The 18,958-nt window shown below is 34.4% G+C and overlaps 1 protein-coding gene across 1 annotated transcript in view; it reads left to right on the forward strand.

Annotated features, from left to right (window-relative positions):
• LOC143912961 (protein Fe65 homolog) overlaps positions 1-11,945 on the forward strand; it is a 57,410-nt gene extending 45,465 nt beyond the window's left edge. The window contains exons 4-13 of the mRNA XM_077432436.1: positions 6,756-6,818; positions 7,390-7,640; positions 7,742-7,940; positions 8,023-8,215; positions 8,295-8,422; positions 8,631-8,830; positions 8,918-9,120; positions 10,744-10,920; positions 11,007-11,231; positions 11,309-11,945. Coding sequence (XP_077288562.1) covers positions 6,756-6,818; positions 7,390-7,640; positions 7,742-7,940; positions 8,023-8,215; positions 8,295-8,422; positions 8,631-8,830; positions 8,918-9,120; positions 10,744-10,920; positions 11,007-11,195 — 1,603 coding nt within the window. The 3' untranslated portion in view covers positions 11,196-11,231; positions 11,309-11,945. The remainder of the gene's footprint in view (positions 1-6,755; positions 6,819-7,389; positions 7,641-7,741; positions 7,941-8,022; positions 8,216-8,294; positions 8,423-8,630; positions 8,831-8,917; positions 9,121-10,743; positions 10,921-11,006; positions 11,232-11,308) is intronic.
• The last annotated feature ends 7,013 nt before the right edge of the window (positions 11,946-18,958 follow it).

Consider the following 18,958-nt stretch of genomic DNA (forward strand, 5'->3'; position numbering starts at 1 on the left):
TATGGTCAACATTGTACATAAGTATTGATTTGTATTATTATTTCAGGCCAATTACAAACATTAATCATCATAGAGGGATCTATGTATATATTTTTGCAGCATTTTAAATGACAACAAATTATGAGATTAAACTATTAAAATTTTCCTAGAAATAAGACAGGTTTGCTAATTTTTTGGAACCGTTTTCAATGAAATCAGATAGATTGGCAAACTCTGAAAGGACACAATCGACCTTGGAGTCACATATCCAAGATCTGGCTAACATAAAAACCGGGGATTAAACCCGTGACCACAAAATCGAAAGCATTACATTATCTTACTCTTGTTTGCAACTATCCCAAAATATCCAGATTATTTTCAAGATATTACATAGTTCGTTGATAAGGCTAAATGTATAGGCTTCCCTCATCCAAAAAAGGCTCCACTAGAGTTAAAAACTGCTTTAAATCTCTCGATTCGACAAGATTTGAAAGAACTACTCCTCAATAGTCACTTCACTCGTGTAGATAGATATTGCCAGTCCATACTCACATTTTCCATACTCTCGACCAAGAATTTAATTTATGAACTTCACTACTTAACATTATCCAAATGTTCAGTTCAGTAGAAAGCAGGGCTGTGGAGTCGGAACAAAATTTACCCACTCCGACTTTATTTTATGATTCGACTTCGACTCAAATTTCAACGATTTTAGTAAGATCGAATTTTCTTTAAAATTTTCAAATATAAAAAATAAAGGAATTGAAAAAATCACTAAAAATTGTAACATGTAACCTAATTTATTGAATAATTGGTAATGAAATAGGAATAAATAAAAAGTAAGTACATTCTTACTGTATGTGTATAAATTTCAAACACAAATAAATCAATGCGAAAAATTAGAGTAAAAACCAGAATAAAAAAAGTACGAGACGGAGGAAACAATCGGTTTTGCCACGAAACATCAAACATCATCATAATGTAATTTTAAATCGTGATTTTTGTAAATAAATTATTATATTTAAATTTATTAGTTGATTTCCTCCAATAAAATTAGAAATAGTAGTTAACATGGTAAACGGATTATTTCGCACATTGCGATCGCGCACACGACAATAGTTGCCCCGAAAATCGCGAATACGAAATATCTGACATTCGACTTTTCGCTAGTTGATAGAATTTTCGGGTGTTTAGATGTTCCGTGGTCGAGATTTTAGTGACTTTTGCGAGAACGCCTTGGAGGAGGAGATCCAATTTTATATCAACATTGTGCGGAATAATCACCGAATCAGTAGACACATACTGTAATACTATTAATTAAAGAAAATATTTAAAAAAAAAAACAGTCGGAGTCAGTTGATTTGTTACGACTCCGATTCCGCTTGAAATGCTCCGACTCCACGACTCCGAATCCGACTCCGCAGCCTTGGTAGTAAAACCGGTTAAAACATTTCTGCGGTTGAAAATCACCAATCGGCAAAGCCACTGTTCACTAATGAGAACTCCTCTAATCTGATTAAACGCCACTGGTCCTCCAACGAGACTGTTCCATCGCACCGATGTGATCTTCGAGTTGACCCTCCCGTCCGGGAATGTTGTTGGCGGTTTGTTAACCGGACTGTATGTGTGTGTAGGGATGGAGGGGGTGTGAGGAATGGTGTGGTGTTGGGTTGTTCGGGGGGTGGTGGGTGTTGGGATGGGGTCGGTGGCGAGAGCGGTGCCCTCGTGCTCGAGGGGTGGAGGGAGGCGTCGCGGCGCCGGCCTATCGATCCCGCGGTGCCCTCCCCCTCCCCTTCGGCGCCCCATTTCCCTCCCCCTGGTGACTCATCGCCCCCCGCGGCGCGCCGCCCCCGACCGGAGCCCCCGCGAATAATTACGCGGGGCCGCACTGCCCACTGTAAACACCGCCGATCAGACGCCGCGTCGTCATTACTTGTTGGATTCGATATCATAAAATTGATGTACATACATACATACATACATACATATATATGTATGTACATCAACCAGCAGCGTGAACTAGTGGATAGCATATATATTTTCGAACATAGTGGTCACGGGTTAGAGTCCCACTGGTTGCTGCTGGCCAGACCTTGATTTGTGACTCCAGGTCGATCGTTTCCTATCAGAGTTTGCCGATTTATCTGGTTTTCATTGAAACGGTTCCAACAAACTGGCAACCTTAACCCATTTCTCGTTCTTTTCGAGCTTTGAGCATATTGAATTTCGCTGATTCGTATAAAGATGCTGCGAATTTGTCCATAAATATCTTGAAAATTTCAAGTTTTTCAGCATCTCGAAATTTGACGATTTATATATATAAAAAAATGTCAAGAGTTTATCCATAGATGTCTCTACGATTCTGTGTTAAAATTATTGTATATCGATGTTTGAAATTGGCCAGGAAGGGGCATTAGGGTTTACTTGTTAGACCATCCTGGTATATATATGTATGTATGTTTGTAAAAATAAATGTAGTTCTGCGTAACGGAACTAATCCAATTGTGTAATTTTTCGACATCTGCAAAAAATAGAATAAGAGAAAACTTAAAATGTATGTAAAATATAAAGGTAATGGTTCTAATCTCATCTCGAGTCCCCATCAATTGAATGCGAATAAAACTAGTTCGTTTTCAACTTTCGTTTAAAATTATTTTAAATATCAAAGCTTTAGCTCCCAGGCTTCTAATAGATAATATGTACATTGCAATAATCGGTGGGTAGTGAAGGTTTTTATCATTTTTGTAACGTTAACACTACTCGTTTTAGTGTTGCTAGGCTTAGGGCGGTTTCAGACTAGCGTATTTTTCTGCGCGTATACCGTCGTTTCGGCATACGCGCTTACACGCGCGCTACATTTCGCGCTTCAAAAAACCGGACTCGCGTACACGGGCTTATTCCAGCGTGTTCGCTCCAACCGGTAGTGGTGATTTAGTATCAACATGGATAATACGAGCTTATAAGCGCGTCTACGCTCGTACGAGTTGCGCGTATGGAAAACGACGCGCCTATACGCGCCTACGTGCACTTCAAAAAACGAGATTATACGCGCGTATAAAACGCTAGTCTGAAATCGCCCTTAGTCTAGGGTTTAAAACTTTGCTACTTTAAATTAAAGTTGAAAACAAACTGTTTTATTTGCACTGGCAAAGATTAGGTCCCAGAAGGAAAATGGCATTGTTACTTTATAGGTACTTTTGTAAAACTATAGTTGTAGAAAAATGTACATGTTGTCCCTTACAGCGCCTCTCGACCAATAGCATTTCGTACAGACAATAGAACATTGTACGTTATGCGATATGCTATTGGTCGAGATGGGGTCAAAGGGAGAGCATGTGCATTTAAGTGTCAGCGGATGGATTATATGTACATAGTATTATAAATAAGTGCAGAGAAAATGTGAGGCTCAGGGTAACCAATATTTTTGAGTCCCCATTTTTTAATTCAAAACCATGGGGAAGAAAAAGCTTTAAAGATATATATTACAAGCAACATAGCTTGGCTTTTGCGCTAATCCTAATCACCGAGAGGTTGTCGGGTTCGATCCCGTGGGTTGATCTCGATTGAAAAGAATTTATCCCGAGTATTTCTGTAGTGTTGCTGGTCAGACTTGGATATTTATGACTTCAAGTCGATCGTTTCCTATCAGAATTTGTCAGTTTTTTCTGATTTCATTGTTGAAACGGTTCCTCATTAAATTAGCAAAAACCATCCTACCCACTATGTCACCACTACTTTAATATGATTTCAAATTTAAAGACAAAAGTTTAAAGTTTTTAATTTTTATTTAATAATTATATTCATAGAACAATTATACAACAAAAGCTTTTCGTGCTTTAGCACCACCAACATTAGATAATATTTTAGAATAATATTTTTTATACATTTGTATGTTCCACATACGAGTTATTTATTTTTTCTGACTGTCTTAAATTGAGGCCCCTAAAATTGTGAGGCCTATGGCAGCTGCCCCTCTATTATGGCCATGATAGGTGTACTGATACTTACAGGCGCCTAGAGAAAATTCGGGCTCGGGTGAAATTTTATTTACTGACCAATAAAAAATAATTGGCCGTTTAATAAGTACATACGTATATTTTAATCTATTTTAAAAATATAAAATCCATCAGAAAAAAATATATAAATTATAATTTTTTTTCATTTATGGTGAATTTTGTCGACGAATTCATCACCGCTGGGCAGACGGGAATTTCCAGAGTTTGCTAACATCCCTTACTATTTCGGACCGGACCCTTAAACATATCCGGGCCCCGGGATTTTGTAACGTTTCCCCTCCCCCTCTCCTCGGCTTTGTTGATACCTATTCTTTTTTCTTGTTGGAGGTTTAACATCTCCAGTCTTTTGAAGCATCCTCGATCGGTGTCGCTTTACAATGGCGAACGGCTTTATCTGTCTGCTGAACATATACATATGTACATACATATTTGGTGAAGAGAAAAGGGTTTCAGTGCAGTGGCTTTTGAATGTGTTAAGATCGAAAGAAGGAAATCACAAAGCATAAATCGGTATTAGACTCGTGAATAGTTCAATGAACGAAACTCGATGTATACGTGTAGGTATTTTACGTGGACTTTTCTTTCGTACAACTCGGTAGCTTTTTTAATATTTATCTTTCATGGGGTTTTACAAAAAGCATTTTACTTAGTTACTTACTCCTCCTCATCCTGAATCTCTCAGTATATGTATTTTTGGTTTTAAAACTGTTTTTATTCTCATTTTAATTCAAGAATCCTTAGTATTAACACATGGTTTTCGGCTTTAACTGCAGTTCGGACTTGAATCTAATCTACGGCTCGTGTGTCTACTACCCTTCATTGCGGCTTAAAATACTGGTACAATGCCAACCTTGTACATTAAATTTCAGTATTGTTATTCGTGTGACCTGAAAACAGAAATATTTACTTTTGATAAAGCTCTATATCGGCTTATCCCCCCCCCCCCCCCCCACACAAATATTCTCCATTATTATCATTAACAAATAATTGATATTTAAATTAAATCCAGATAAATGAAGAAAACAACAAGCACGTATAAATTCCATACTCTTATATATGTTACAGTGAAAGCATATTTAAGTGAAAATATATTTTCACAAATTTAAGCAGTGAAAATGTATGAAACAATGAATTTACAACGTTTAACTCTATAAATTTAACCATAACAACCCAATCTTATATGAATAGGGCGAACCCTTACTTAACATAACCTATCCTAACCCTTAGGACCGGGCCGCACCGTGCAACTTTGTCGGCCGACTAGTTGCGCGACACGAAAAAGTGTATGAAAATGTGTGCGACAAACAAGTTGACGGGTGTGGCATGTCCCATTTACCTGCATGCATTGGTCTGGTCGCCCTCAACCAAGTCGCTCGCAAGTCGCACGGTGCGGACCGGCCCTTAAATAATACCAACTCTAACAATCTAATTTTAAATGAATAAAACCAACCCTGAAAATGTAACTGGTTATGATTTCACTGAAACGTCAGTGAAAATATATTTTCACTTGAAGTATAATTTCACTGTGACATATACATACATATGTATATGTTACAGTGAAACTGTTATTGTCAGTAAAATTATAATTTCACTAGTGAGATTACAATTTCACTGACTCAAGCAGTGAGTACGGATATAACAATAGAATTACAAATTCACCTCTCAATCTCAGTGAATTTTTAATTCGAATTACAACGTACTACAAACCCTAACAACCTAATCTTAAATATACAAAACCAGCCCAAACTTAACCTAACCTGACCTTAAATAAATAAGTGTTGGCTGCTATGATATGATGTGTTTGCTTCCGAATCCAGTCCCTCACATGCGGCATCAAAAAAAGCCAAATCGAAACAGATAGTGGACCATGAGGAGAGTGGGAATGGACGGGAGCGGGGTTGCGGGAAGGGCGTGTGAGTTCAGCATCGGAGTGGGGATGGAGATGAGCGGGTTGTGACGTGGGGTGGCGCGATTCGTATCGGTGACGCACTATCATCCAACTGTCAAAAATTATAATTTCAGTAATAGTGGCTAGTGAAAATGTAAATGGTTATGATTTCACTGAAACGTCAGTGCAATTACGATTTCACTGTCACATATGTAATGTGCATATAATAAAAGTTATACGTTTGATTTATAGGAATACTCTCGACTTTTAGTCAGAGATTGTTTTTTAAATTATTGAAAAAACACGCATGAAATATGCGTTGTGACCCTGACCCTCGCAATAACAAGGGGGGTGGAAGAAGGGAGTGTAAATCCGCCGCACCCTCTCTCAACCTGGCCTTGTGTGGCTATGTGTGTATTGTGTTATATTTCATTTAGCACAATTCAAGAATACTACGCATTTAAACATTCCATGCCCATATCTGTAATCAAAGAATTCTCATATTCTCTACTCGAATTTCGTTAGTGTGTATGTATGTATATGTTCTTTTCGTCGGTTGTGCAATGTATGCTATTTTAGAATCTACTGGGTAGATTAGATATATCATATGCGTATAATATACGTACATATCTTATTTCAATGTGCATATACAATAAATCGTAGAATTGTCTTGGTATATCATGCGTGTATGATATACAATTCATAATGTTCATATTAAAAGGACTCTTTGCAACGCTTTTGCTTTAATTCCGTTCAGTAAATTTCTGTAACTTGAAAGTCAACCTTAGTGAATCTGATATCAGTGTTAAAATTACTTATGGTGATACGTTTTATTTTACAAGATTCTTATTGCTTTCATTTCAATTTTTCAGAAGAGAGAGTTTGAATGGAAATGCTGAGTCTCCTCTTTTGTCAGCCAAATCCGATCCACAAATGTAAGTTACTATTCATAAATATGTATTATAATACTAATTAATGTTCTTTAAAAAAATAATAAAATCATAGTTATATTGTAATTGGCCAGTAAATATGTGAATAGTAAATGTAAACAACTTAAATACAACACTATTTTATTTTTGGTGTATATGTAAATAATTTTATAGTCATTTTTACCATACAATATATCAAAAAAAATTGAAGTAGATTTATTATTCTAAATACCATCATTTTGGTGCTAATTTTTATTTGAATACTCAGTTGTTCAAATTTAAGATTTCTAAATTTCATACAATATATCAATCTTAGACTAAAAAAAGTGATCAATAAGTTTAATATATGTCTTCCATATGCTTTTGATTACCAAAGACTGATACTATCTGTGTTTATTCTAAAAAACATCATAATATAACTATGATAAATCCATAATATACATAAATACATATGTATATATGTAGATATATTATAGATAAATTCTTTTACATGGATGTTTGTTCTATTGTATGTTTGTATTTTACCATCGAATGTTTTATGTATTTATGATACTGAGTATATTTATTTTGACGACAGCTTGCCAGATAAGGAATATAGAGACCAGACACAGCAGTCAGTCGACGATGAGTCTCCTCCACCGGAGAAGACGCGAGCGGACTTGGCTGCTTCAGAAAAGACAGAAGTACCTCGTACTCCAGGACCTCGTGGCGAATTATACGCCGTACCAGTGCGACGTAGGCAGCCTAGGGCTACGCCCCCTGCTCCCGTCGACCACCCACCTCTCTCCGACTATACATCACTACCTCCCGGCTGGGAGAAACACGAAGGTAATTCATCATGGCACTAATAACCTATTATTTCAAAGAAGTCTCGCGTTTGAACTTCAAACAAAATAATTAATTATTCATTTTAAATTCTATGATTGCAGACAATGACGGACCGTATTATTGGCATATAAAAAGTGGAACCATCCAAAGGGAGGCTCCTACAAATGTTGTCAGTAACAATAGCATCGGAGAAATACCACGCGAAGGTGCGATGACTTCTTCGGTAACTAGGAGTACTACTAGTTCAGCACTCGATATAGATTGTGAAGATCGAAAGAGGAGAGACGAACTAGCATTTAAGTGAGTGTTGATTATAAACAAATAATTAAACAAAGTGTGTTATTGTATCAGAAAATGTATTTATATATTTTTTAATTATTAGGAGGCGCAGTTATCCCGCTAGACCGGAACCAGATGCACGTGCAATTCGGTTTTTTGTACGCTCACTAGGATGGGTAGAAATAGCTGAAGAAGATTTGACACCAGAGCGGAGTAGTCGCGCTGTTAATAAATGTATCGTTGATTTAAGTCTTGGTCGCAATGATTTATTAGACGTTGTCGGAAGATGGGGAGATGTGAGTGCATTTGTATATTTTATAAATATATTCCAACTGTCGTTCAGTCAAATTTATTTAAATTCTTTTATTATTGCAGGGAAAGGATTTGTTTATGGATTTGGATGAAGGTGCGCTAAAATTGATGGATCCTGAAAATTTAACCACACTTCATACTCAACCGATACATACGATACGCGTTTGGGGAGTGGGTAGAGATAATGGAAGGTAAAAATTAAATATAAAATACTAAAATATATTTACTAATTATTATCATATAAATTATACTAATCATATGCGTATTATATTTCTGTTTTATTGCTAACAAATTTAAAATGGATTATAGAGAAAGGTACTAGAACGTTTTTATAGATATAAGATTTTATTTGTATGTATGCTTTATTTTGTATAATTGCAAAATTCTTTAAATTTTCAGAGATTTCGCATATGTGGCTCGAGATAGGTCGACTCGTCGACACATGTGTCACGTATTTCGCTGCGATATGCCGGCAAGAACTATTGCTAACACATTAAGAGACATTTGCAAAAGGATCATGATCGAAAGATCATTACAAGGTCCACCAGCCCGACCTACCAATTTACCCACAGAACAACGTCGTCCAAAAGCCATGCCAGGTATGTATATGATGGAAGATTTTTAATGATATGTATATCGATTCAAATTGAAAACGTTATTGGTATTGACAAATGTCCACATTACAGTACAATCGTTTCCAACTCCAATGGAGGAACCCAAAAAAGTATTACGTGGAATGTATTTGGGAAGCACAGAGGTCAATAACGCGACTGGCATGGATGTCTTAAATGACGCGATTGACTTACTATCTGCTACTGTCCCTCGTGAATTATGGAAACCTGTCAATGTAGCAGTTGCTCCTTCTATGATATCTATTTTACAACAATCAGTAAGTAAACTGTTTTTATGGTTTTAATGTACACTAAGTTGATTACTGAGTAGGTCAAAAAACTTGAATTACCGTGAAGTTTAGGGCTTTAGAGTCGGAACAAAGGGCTTTAGAGTCGGTTCAAAATTTACCGACTTTATCTCATGATTCGAATTTCAACTTGAACGATTTTAATAAGATTGTCACTTCTTGCCAACGTATAAAATTATTAGCCATTAAAAGAGTGGCGATTTTCAAAATATAAAAAATTTAAGGAATTAAAAAATCACTTAAAATTGACATGTAGCCTCAATTTATTGAATTATTGATAATGAAATAGATAGATTCATGATTTTTATAAACAAATTATTAAATTTCAATTTATTAGTGGATTTACTTCAATAAAATTGGAGACTATGCAGTTGACACGTACCGTAATTAAGAATATAATAAAAAGTCAGTTGATTTTTACGACTCCGACAATACGAAATGCTCCAACTCCGACTCCACAGCCCTGGTTTTAATTGGTGCGCCCCGTTCTACCAACTCGTTTTCTCAACTTTTCGTCTGCTTAAACAGGAGTTTGTATTTTGTATACACAAATGTTTTTTGTATACATGTATTTATTTATTTATCGAAAAATCAACAGACAACGGATGTAGAAAAGCATAAAAATAAAGAATAAATGTAACAAAATAACATCTGAGCCCAATTATAGATTTTTACAAATTACATAAAATGCTACATAGAGACAAAAAAATTAAAAAGAAAATAATTAAAACTAAAATATGACTAAATAGGACAGTGCTTAACTAAACATAAAGTGATATATTATTGGATAAAGATTATATAATAGAAATGGATCAATCAATAAAGACACTGCCGATGGCAGTCCTGAATTGATGTAAGAAAATACTGAATAGATCAACGTCATTCAGCTCCCCGTTAAACATACGATAAACACGCTGTAGATAAGAATATTTTAGGGAATTGGTTTTGAAAAGATTAACTGAAAAGAGTGCAAAGTGTCTAGAATACCTAACTGAGATCCTGAAACCAACCTTACTCAATAAATCGGGACAATCAAGGAAACCATTTAGGAGCTTAAAAAGGAATGTAGTATCAGTATTCGTCGCCTGACAGAAAGATTGTTAAAGGATAGGAGTTTTAAAATATCAGGAACAGTAGTATGGGCGTAGATAGGAAAACGGTAGCGTAAGGATTTGATAAATTTTAGTTGGCCTTTTTCAATACAATTAATATGGGATATATAAAAAGTTAACCAGATAATTGAGGCAAATTTAAGGTGAGACCTTACAAGATAAAAATAAAGTAATTTAAGTACATAAGGATCATTGATGTAATATTCATAAATTTTAAGCTTTAAAATATTAAAGAAAGAACATTTAAAAGTGAATTCTTACTATATTTAATTTAATACTTAATGTTTATGTGAAATATTTTCGTATACGTGTTTTGAATATATAAAAACTCAACGACGAAAAAGTTTAGAAAATGAGTCTTGAGATATTGCAATTTGGTGGAACAAGGTAGACCCGGTTTGAACAATCTGATTTTGAATAGTTCCTTAGCTCTATATGATATGTAACATTTACTACAGTGATTATTTTGTTTATTTTTCAGGATGATAGTGTTGTGACAGAGTGCCGGGTGCGCTATTTATCATTCCTAGGAATCGGACGTGACGTTCGTCGATGTGCATTTGTGATGCACACTGCTCAAGATTTATTTGTAGCTCATGTTTTCCATTGCGAACCATCTAGTGGAGCACTTTGTAAAACAATTGAAGCTGCTTGTAAGGTACATATATTACACGAAAGGCAAATCTATTATTAAAAGTATTGCACTCGTTCCATCGTTTCAATTGAAACATTATCATTTCGCAGCTGCGGTATCAAAAATGTTTAGATGCTCATCCCGGCGGTGCGTCGTTGCCGGCGCCGATGTCGCGTAATGGTGGAAACGGCTCCAACAATCGTGGAAGCAGCAATAACGGTACGAGTAATACTGGGGGTGGTCTCGGTGCTACGCTCAAGTCTTTGGTAGGGTCGCTCACAGCTCGTAGAGCCTCCTGAGACGAGGCCTTACCCTTGCAAATAAATGAAAGAGAGGTAAATTCAGCGTGAGCGAAATTTAATATTCAGCATTACGAGTACGGTTAATACTAAAAATATCATGATGATTATAGGTCATACCCCATAGACACCTTCAATCACCTTTGACTCAGCATCATAGTGATAATTTACGTTCTCTTCTTAGCCCAACATTGGAACCTCGCCGAATTCCAGCATACCGCAATTTGACTTAATTTTACAAATTGATTTTTAATTTTTGCTATATTTATATACCCATAATGTATCGATTGACTTGTTGCACTATTTTATTTGTATCAAAATCGCCACATTATACTCATAATAAAAGTGTTAATGTACATGTTTCAAACTACACTCATTGCAACACAATTTATACATACGTGTACGTGTTTTATTTTAATTATAATAAAAAAAAATGATTACCTTTTCTATATTTAATTTGTGCGTACGATTATAATCCGTGTGAGTTTATATTTAATGTCTGGTTTGTATTATTGAAAAAACCTTTTTTCATAAGAAAAGGGCTTGAGAGTAAGCCACCACTGTAGGTTTTGTTGTTAAAAAATATTTTTAAGAAAATTAGAGTGTATAAATATAAAATTGTAATAGAAACAAACATAAATGTAATGTGTTATCTAAGTCAATGTTAGTTATTAGTGTCGTTGATGAAATTCTTTTTATTTTTATGTTGCATTTATAACATTAAAAAAATTGTGAACATATATAACCTTGAAAAATTATGATTTTGCTCTATTTTTTCAATATGAAATTTAAAAAAATATATATATTATTTAAGTTTATGAATTTGCATTTGTTTCAGTTCAAATCAATAACAATAGAATATTGAACGTTTGAATGCTGTGTGAATATATGTTACGATCTCAACGTTTCATTACCATTTGTAAATTATAGTACATTCATGGTATCAATGTCGTTTAATGTATGACACAAATGAAATATATTTAGATATTTAGCATCTGTAATGAATTAAAAGTATGCTTAGAAGGGTTTTGCTTTTTGTTAAGATTCCCTATATATATATATATATATATTATAAATTTAAAATACAATATTGGCATTAGTCATTGATACAATCGCTACTTAGTTTATTTGTACAACACATAGTAAGTAAGTATGCTGGTTTCAGGGATTAAAAAAATGTGAAGTAAGCAAATAAATTGCAGACGATAGAGAAAACTTTATTTACACGAATTTATTGTATGACGCGGGACCCATGTAGTTGAACAAAATTTTGTGTAATAGCTTTGCACTAATTTAAATGTACAATAAAAAAAAGTATTACAATAATGGGCTATTGCAAATTATTAATATTCTTGCAAACAAGTATTTTATATATATTATTATTATTATTATTATTATTATTACATACAAATGTAACATGTATAATTTTTGGAATCGCATATATATATATATTTAACATATAAATTTCTATATCTCTCCATTGGCAAATGGAATATTTAGTTAGTGTTTTGTGTTCTGATGATAGTAAATGCACAATTTGTTATGGCCCTACTTCCCTTTTATAATTGTACATATAAATAAATGTTATAAATATTTGTAGTGATTTATGATTGATGTAATATTATATTCACTTATCTAAATTTGTGTTGATTTATTCTGTTGACAAAATGCAATTTTATTTGTTTATGGTAAAATAATAATCAAAGTCATCTTTTTTTTTATATTTTTGGGAAATTTATAAATATATGAAAGGAATTTGTGATATCACTGTGAATATATGAATTACAGGAAATAAATTTTTCGTTTGGATTTGATCTTGCCAATTCTTAGGTTGTGTGTATAAATAGCTAGAAGCATAAATTTATTATTTTGATAGACAAAATTTGACAAAACAACACACAATAAGTTGAATGAATAATGTTTTGATTTGAACTTAATGCACATTAACGGTGTTTGTTTCCCTTTGCCTAAATTAATTTGTCATTACCCAGAAGATATTTAAAAAAAAAGTCGTGTTGTATTTAAGATATAATACTATGTGTATAAAATGATTTTTGGATATTACTAATAAATTTCCATGAAAATAAGTAAATATTCTGCTAGCCAGTTGTTGAACGCCTGCCTCTTGTTAATAAGAATAAACAAACTATCATTACTATTCACAATACTTTAATTTCGATTGAACAATGACATTGAATATACCGAAATCTTAAAAGCGGCCCCCTTTTGAAAAATCACTGTACTTTAAATCAATACACTAATGAAATATTCTGCGAGTTACAGAACATTTCATATTCAATTTATTTAAATTGGATGAAATTTTACATGAAAATGTGCCATATTCAAGTATTGAATTACAGTTACCAAAGTTTGCTGCATTAATTTGTTAGAATTAGTTTTCATTTATATTTTAAATAAGTACTCTTATAAAGCAATAAAATTATCTATGTGCAGACATATTCTATATACTCTCATGTAGCTTCATTTTGATTTTTTATTTTTAAAGAATATGTTGCTTCTAAAAATATTTTATTATAAAAATAATTATCAATCAACACACAAATGTGTAAAAATTTACATTATGCGTATATCTATGTATTCATTGTGTATAGGAACTAATTTTATTATAAATTTAGTAAGGAAAGTAACTTGCTATTTTTTGAGCTTATTAAATAGTATTAGTGATGGCCGTATATGTGACATGAATGTTTTCTTTATTTCTTTACTTTCAATTAAGAAAGTAAAATCCATTGTAAATATATATATTTAATTTATAATTTAAATATCCAATCTACTTTTATCAAAATTAAATACACATTTTATCACCATAAATGTATTTATAAGTGTTCAAAGACATCGGGAAATTAACAGACAATTTAAAAAAAAAAGGATAATAACGCTCGTGAACAGTATACTCATTGATGTGTACACATATGCATTTATTTAAATTGCCAATATATGTACAGAATGTAAAAATTATTTGATTAAAATGGGGGGGCCCCTTTTGAAATATTTTTGAATGATTTTTCAAGGGAATGAAATCTGCTTTTAAATATCAAAAATTTACAGTAAAAATAAAGTTTTTTAATATGAAATCGATGTTATTTATTGTATACAATACGTACATTATAATAAAAAAGATATATGCAAAATATGTATAGAGTGTGTCAACAATTAAGTAATTTTGTATCACCAATTTTCTTTCGTATGAATTAATTTCAATACTTTATATTCCACTTTAAATGTTTACGAATTGCGTAAAATAAAACAATTAAATTATGAAGAAAACAATCTGGAATGTTTTGTGTTTGTATCTTGTATATGTATGTGCTTATACTATACACATTTGCAATCGATGGGTGTTTCTGTTTTCATGTTACATATTGTATTTAATATTAAGAAAACATTTTATAAAGAAATTTTTTATGTAAATATAACCTGTGGCCAGCATAGCAGTCTCCTAATCGATTATAGAAAATGATATATTCTCTATTTTGCCCGCAGTATTCGAATGTTAGACTAAACAGAGTGTATAAAATAGGCAGAAAAATGTTGATCGTTTGTGTAAGAATGTATATGTTTATCTGTCGTATAGTAAAGTTTAGTCTTGGCGGGCAATCAGAGAACGGCGTGAAGTCATATGACATGTCAGCGAGTATGACGTGTGCATTTCAATTTTATGAAACGAAATATCTTGCTTACCGCTTGACAAAACGTAATTGCCTCGTGTCTTAATTAGATTGTTGTTCTTAAGAAAAAAAATCTTATTTATGTCCTCGTAAAAAGCATAAGTATATTTATATTTATGAAAAGAGATATTACATTTCTAGTTTTATTATGTTTACCATATCAAAATAAAATAACATTATTTAATAAAAATGTTTGCTTGCACTTATTGACATAATCAGATATCTTTATTTGCCTATTGTGAATAAAATGCATAGTCATTTCTTTATTCGTGAGTTTTATTTTTATTTACCTTGAATGTAAAACACGCCTCCGTCAAGTTTGAATATGATCACTTATGCATACTCACATATCATGCATAATTAAATGATTTTACAAGGAAATGTGATACACATGGTTCTGACAAATAACTGAAACATCTAAATATTCCTGAAACAATTACTTACCGGAAATAAATTACAGAACGATAAGTGATGAAGAATATATACAATATAAACAAAGATTTTGTTTATTTCTTAATTAACAGTAAAAATTTCCTTCAATTTAAAGGTGTTCGCTTCGTGAATAGAAGCATTTGTCATTGTTAAAGTAAAGGATTTAAAAAAATGTTAAATTAAATAAAAAGGGGAGCCAATTTAAGTTTTAAAAAAAAATTAACCATAAATTGTCTTCATTATGGGTATAAGTACAAACTTTACTAAACAGCTGAAGTAAAATCTGTGTATTGTCATTTAATGACATTTCGTTATAGTGTTGCCACCGATTAAAATTAATTAACCGCTTAACTGCCCAAAGCGCCTTAAGGCGCAAACAGCCGTATCTATTGTACGCCCAACGCGTCGGCTGGGCGTCTAAGCGGTTAAAAGTATAAAATATCGGTAAACGGACTACTAGTCATATGTGAACCAGTCACAGGACAACCGGTCGCTCTGGATCGGTTCTGGATCTGGTCACACCCTAAAATCGGTCACGAGAAAACTGATTGAAAAATTTATCTATCTAACGAGAACTCGAGTGCCAGATATTCCGTATTTGCAATTTTCGTGGCAACGATTGTCGTGTGTGCGATCGCAATGTTTGAAATAATTCGTTTACCTTAAAAAAACAAATCCTCAATAGCTCTTAGCCAAATTCACCCTTATATTAAAAATAAAAATACAAAATAGCTAAAGAAAAAAGATAATAATTTACATCAGCTCATTATATACATATACATATGTATGTGCCACTCTGTATCAGTATTTTAGATATATTCGAAAACTATCATCTTCTTCTCTCTCGCTTGCTCAATGGTGAGCGTCGTGGTCATTGGATTTGATTGACGATTCACCTCCACTCCTCCCGGTTCTGTACTAAATTTAAGGCAGCGTTGAGGGATGATACCGCCAGTTTGATACCAGGATGATACCGTCGTCAGTTTGTTTATTATGATAACCATTTCTCTGAAGAGTACCTCACATTTTCTGGCGTGCCTCAAGGCTCTAACCTGGGACCTTAACTATTTTTAATCTTTATAAATGATATCGGTTCGGTAATTTCAGATTCAAATTTTTTACTATATGCTGATGGCCTCAAATTATTCATGAAAATTGACAGTGATTCTGACTGTGAGGTCCTTCAGAATAATTTGAACTCTTTTTGGAGCTGAGCGACTAATAATCATTTACCTTTTAGTGTTAGTAGATTCCATATTATGTATTTTTATCGTTCTTCTAATCCCACCTTATATCGGTATGATCTTGGTGGAACTCCACTGTGTAGAACATTATCCAAAAAGGACTTCGATATTACATTTGAGAGCAGATGGAAGTTTGGTATCCATATTTCCAATATGTGCAATAAAGCTTCAAAGATGCTGGGTTTCGTTTTGCGCAATGCTCACAATTTCAATAATTTAAGAGTTTTGCGTCTTCTTCATCACGCATTGGTCTGAAATTGGTCATTATATGGAGTCCCAGTGAAGTAACTCACTATCTAAAACTTGAAAGAGTTCAAAGGAAGTTCCTCCGCTATCTCTATATGAGAGAGTTTGGATACTATCCGCAACGGTTTCTCAGTGCTGTTGTACAGGGATCTGTTGGCTATAGTGCTATAGTTCCCTATCTGGTCGGAGGGATACGCTTCTTATGTCATTTCTTCAAATTATTAAGAGGTGATATTTACAACCCAACTAAATTGGAAGAAATTAAATTATGGGTTCCATCTCGCCTCATTGATTACACTCAACAACAAAAAAATTACCAGAACGGAGACTAATTAATTGTTACTAATTTTGACCCACTGAATTCGAATACGATAATAATTTTTTATGGTTCGCTCTCGTTTACGAGATTTGAGAGTTTAAAAAAATGCCCAATTTGAACAGTTTTTTAGCTTTAGCGATCTTTAACTCAAAATCTAGTATCGTTGTGTTCAAAATGAGTATTGTAATCAATAGTCAGATGTTTTTTCTATTGAATTTGATATTTCATTGCTTTAAAATACTTATAATTAATTATCTAGCGAATTTTAAAACTCAAAAATATATTTTTTTCACGCTATTATGCGTTTATTTGGCCAGATTTTTATTTCACCACGTTTATAAGGATTGGTTTTCTATCTCAATATTTTTATTTTTACAATTACTCCAGTGGTAATTGCGTTAGAAAGACTTTCTTGTGGTCCTCTGTTTGTGACGCAGATAACGTTTGTGCAAGCGAGATGGCAAGTATTCTGACCGCTGAACTCATTGCCTACGTCCACACTACCGATATCTACGAAATTTTCCATATCCAGTTCCCATATTGCAACCTGTGGTTGCTATTTAGGAACTGGTTATGGCAAACTTCGTAAATATCGGGTGTGGATATCGGTAGTGTGACGTAGCCAATGAGGTGATGGAGATGTTCGTGCGTCTTGCACTCCAAGGTATGCGTAAAACAATCATAACTCAATGTAAAAAATAAAGTTTGACATTCTGAAAACCGAAGTCGTATTTTGTGAGTAAACGGACTACTAGTCATATGTGAACCAGTCACAGGACAACCGGTCGCTCTAGATCGGTCACACGTGATCACCCATCACACTAAAACTAGTCACGAGAAAACTGGTCACACCCTAAAATCAGTCAACCAGTTTTCTCGTGACATCTCGGGACAACCAGTCGCTCTAGATCAGTCACACGTGATCACCCGTCACACTAAAACTGGTCACACCCTAAAATCAATCACGAGAAAACTGGTTGACCGATTTTAGGGTGTGACCAGTTTTCTCGTGACCAGTTTTAGTGTGATGGATGATCGCGTGTGACCTAGACCTAGCGTGATCTAGAGCGACCGGTTGTCCTGTGACCGATTCACATTTGAATAGTGTTACGTACGCCGCGGATTAAGCGAATAGAATCCCAGAGACTATGTGACCGTTCAAGGGTTATCTGTTATCGGATTAACTATGTAAGTGCTTGCACTTACTTCCAGGATTATATCTGGACTCTAAGTGCATTTAGGCTAAACAATGACCGTTATTAGTTATTTCTCAGAATCAGTACGGGAAGACCCAATGTCGTGGAAATACATATCCGAATACGTGACTATACAACAGGTAAACATATTAGGCGCCCTGAGAGATCTACCCCTTATAAGGCGGTACGTAGGCGATATCATGTCATTCTGGACTGAACACTGGCAAAACGTGTATCTCCTTAATCATCAATAAATGCTGTGAGACGACTTTTGGCCTTTTACTTGGATCCTCCACCCACCCCTACACAACAACAGTAATCACCGAACCGTTTTGTGAAGGATTCTACAGCACACTGTGCAATTGTGTGTGGTGTGTGGTGGCGAAAAGCGCGGCCGCGGTGTGTCGAACGCCGGTCGCCGAATGTTGAATGTTGAATGTGCAGTTGAGGTGCGTGCGGTGTTTAGTGTGAGGGGTGCGGGGCGCGGGGCTCCCTCTCCCTCTCCCTCTCCGTCTCGGTCTTCGTCTTCGCTCCTCGTCCTCACTCTTCAGGGGCGAGGTGACGCGCGCCCAGCTGACAGCGAGTTCCGGTCGGTCCGAGCGAGCGCTTCCGGGGCCCGCGAGCTCCCGCGCCCCGC

The sequence above is a fragment of the Arctopsyche grandis genome, chromosome 6, assembly GCF_051622035.1.
Source record: "Arctopsyche grandis isolate Sample6627 chromosome 6, ASM5162203v2, whole genome shotgun sequence".
NCBI classification, from domain to species: Eukaryota; Metazoa; Arthropoda; class Insecta; order Trichoptera; family Hydropsychidae; genus Arctopsyche; species Arctopsyche grandis.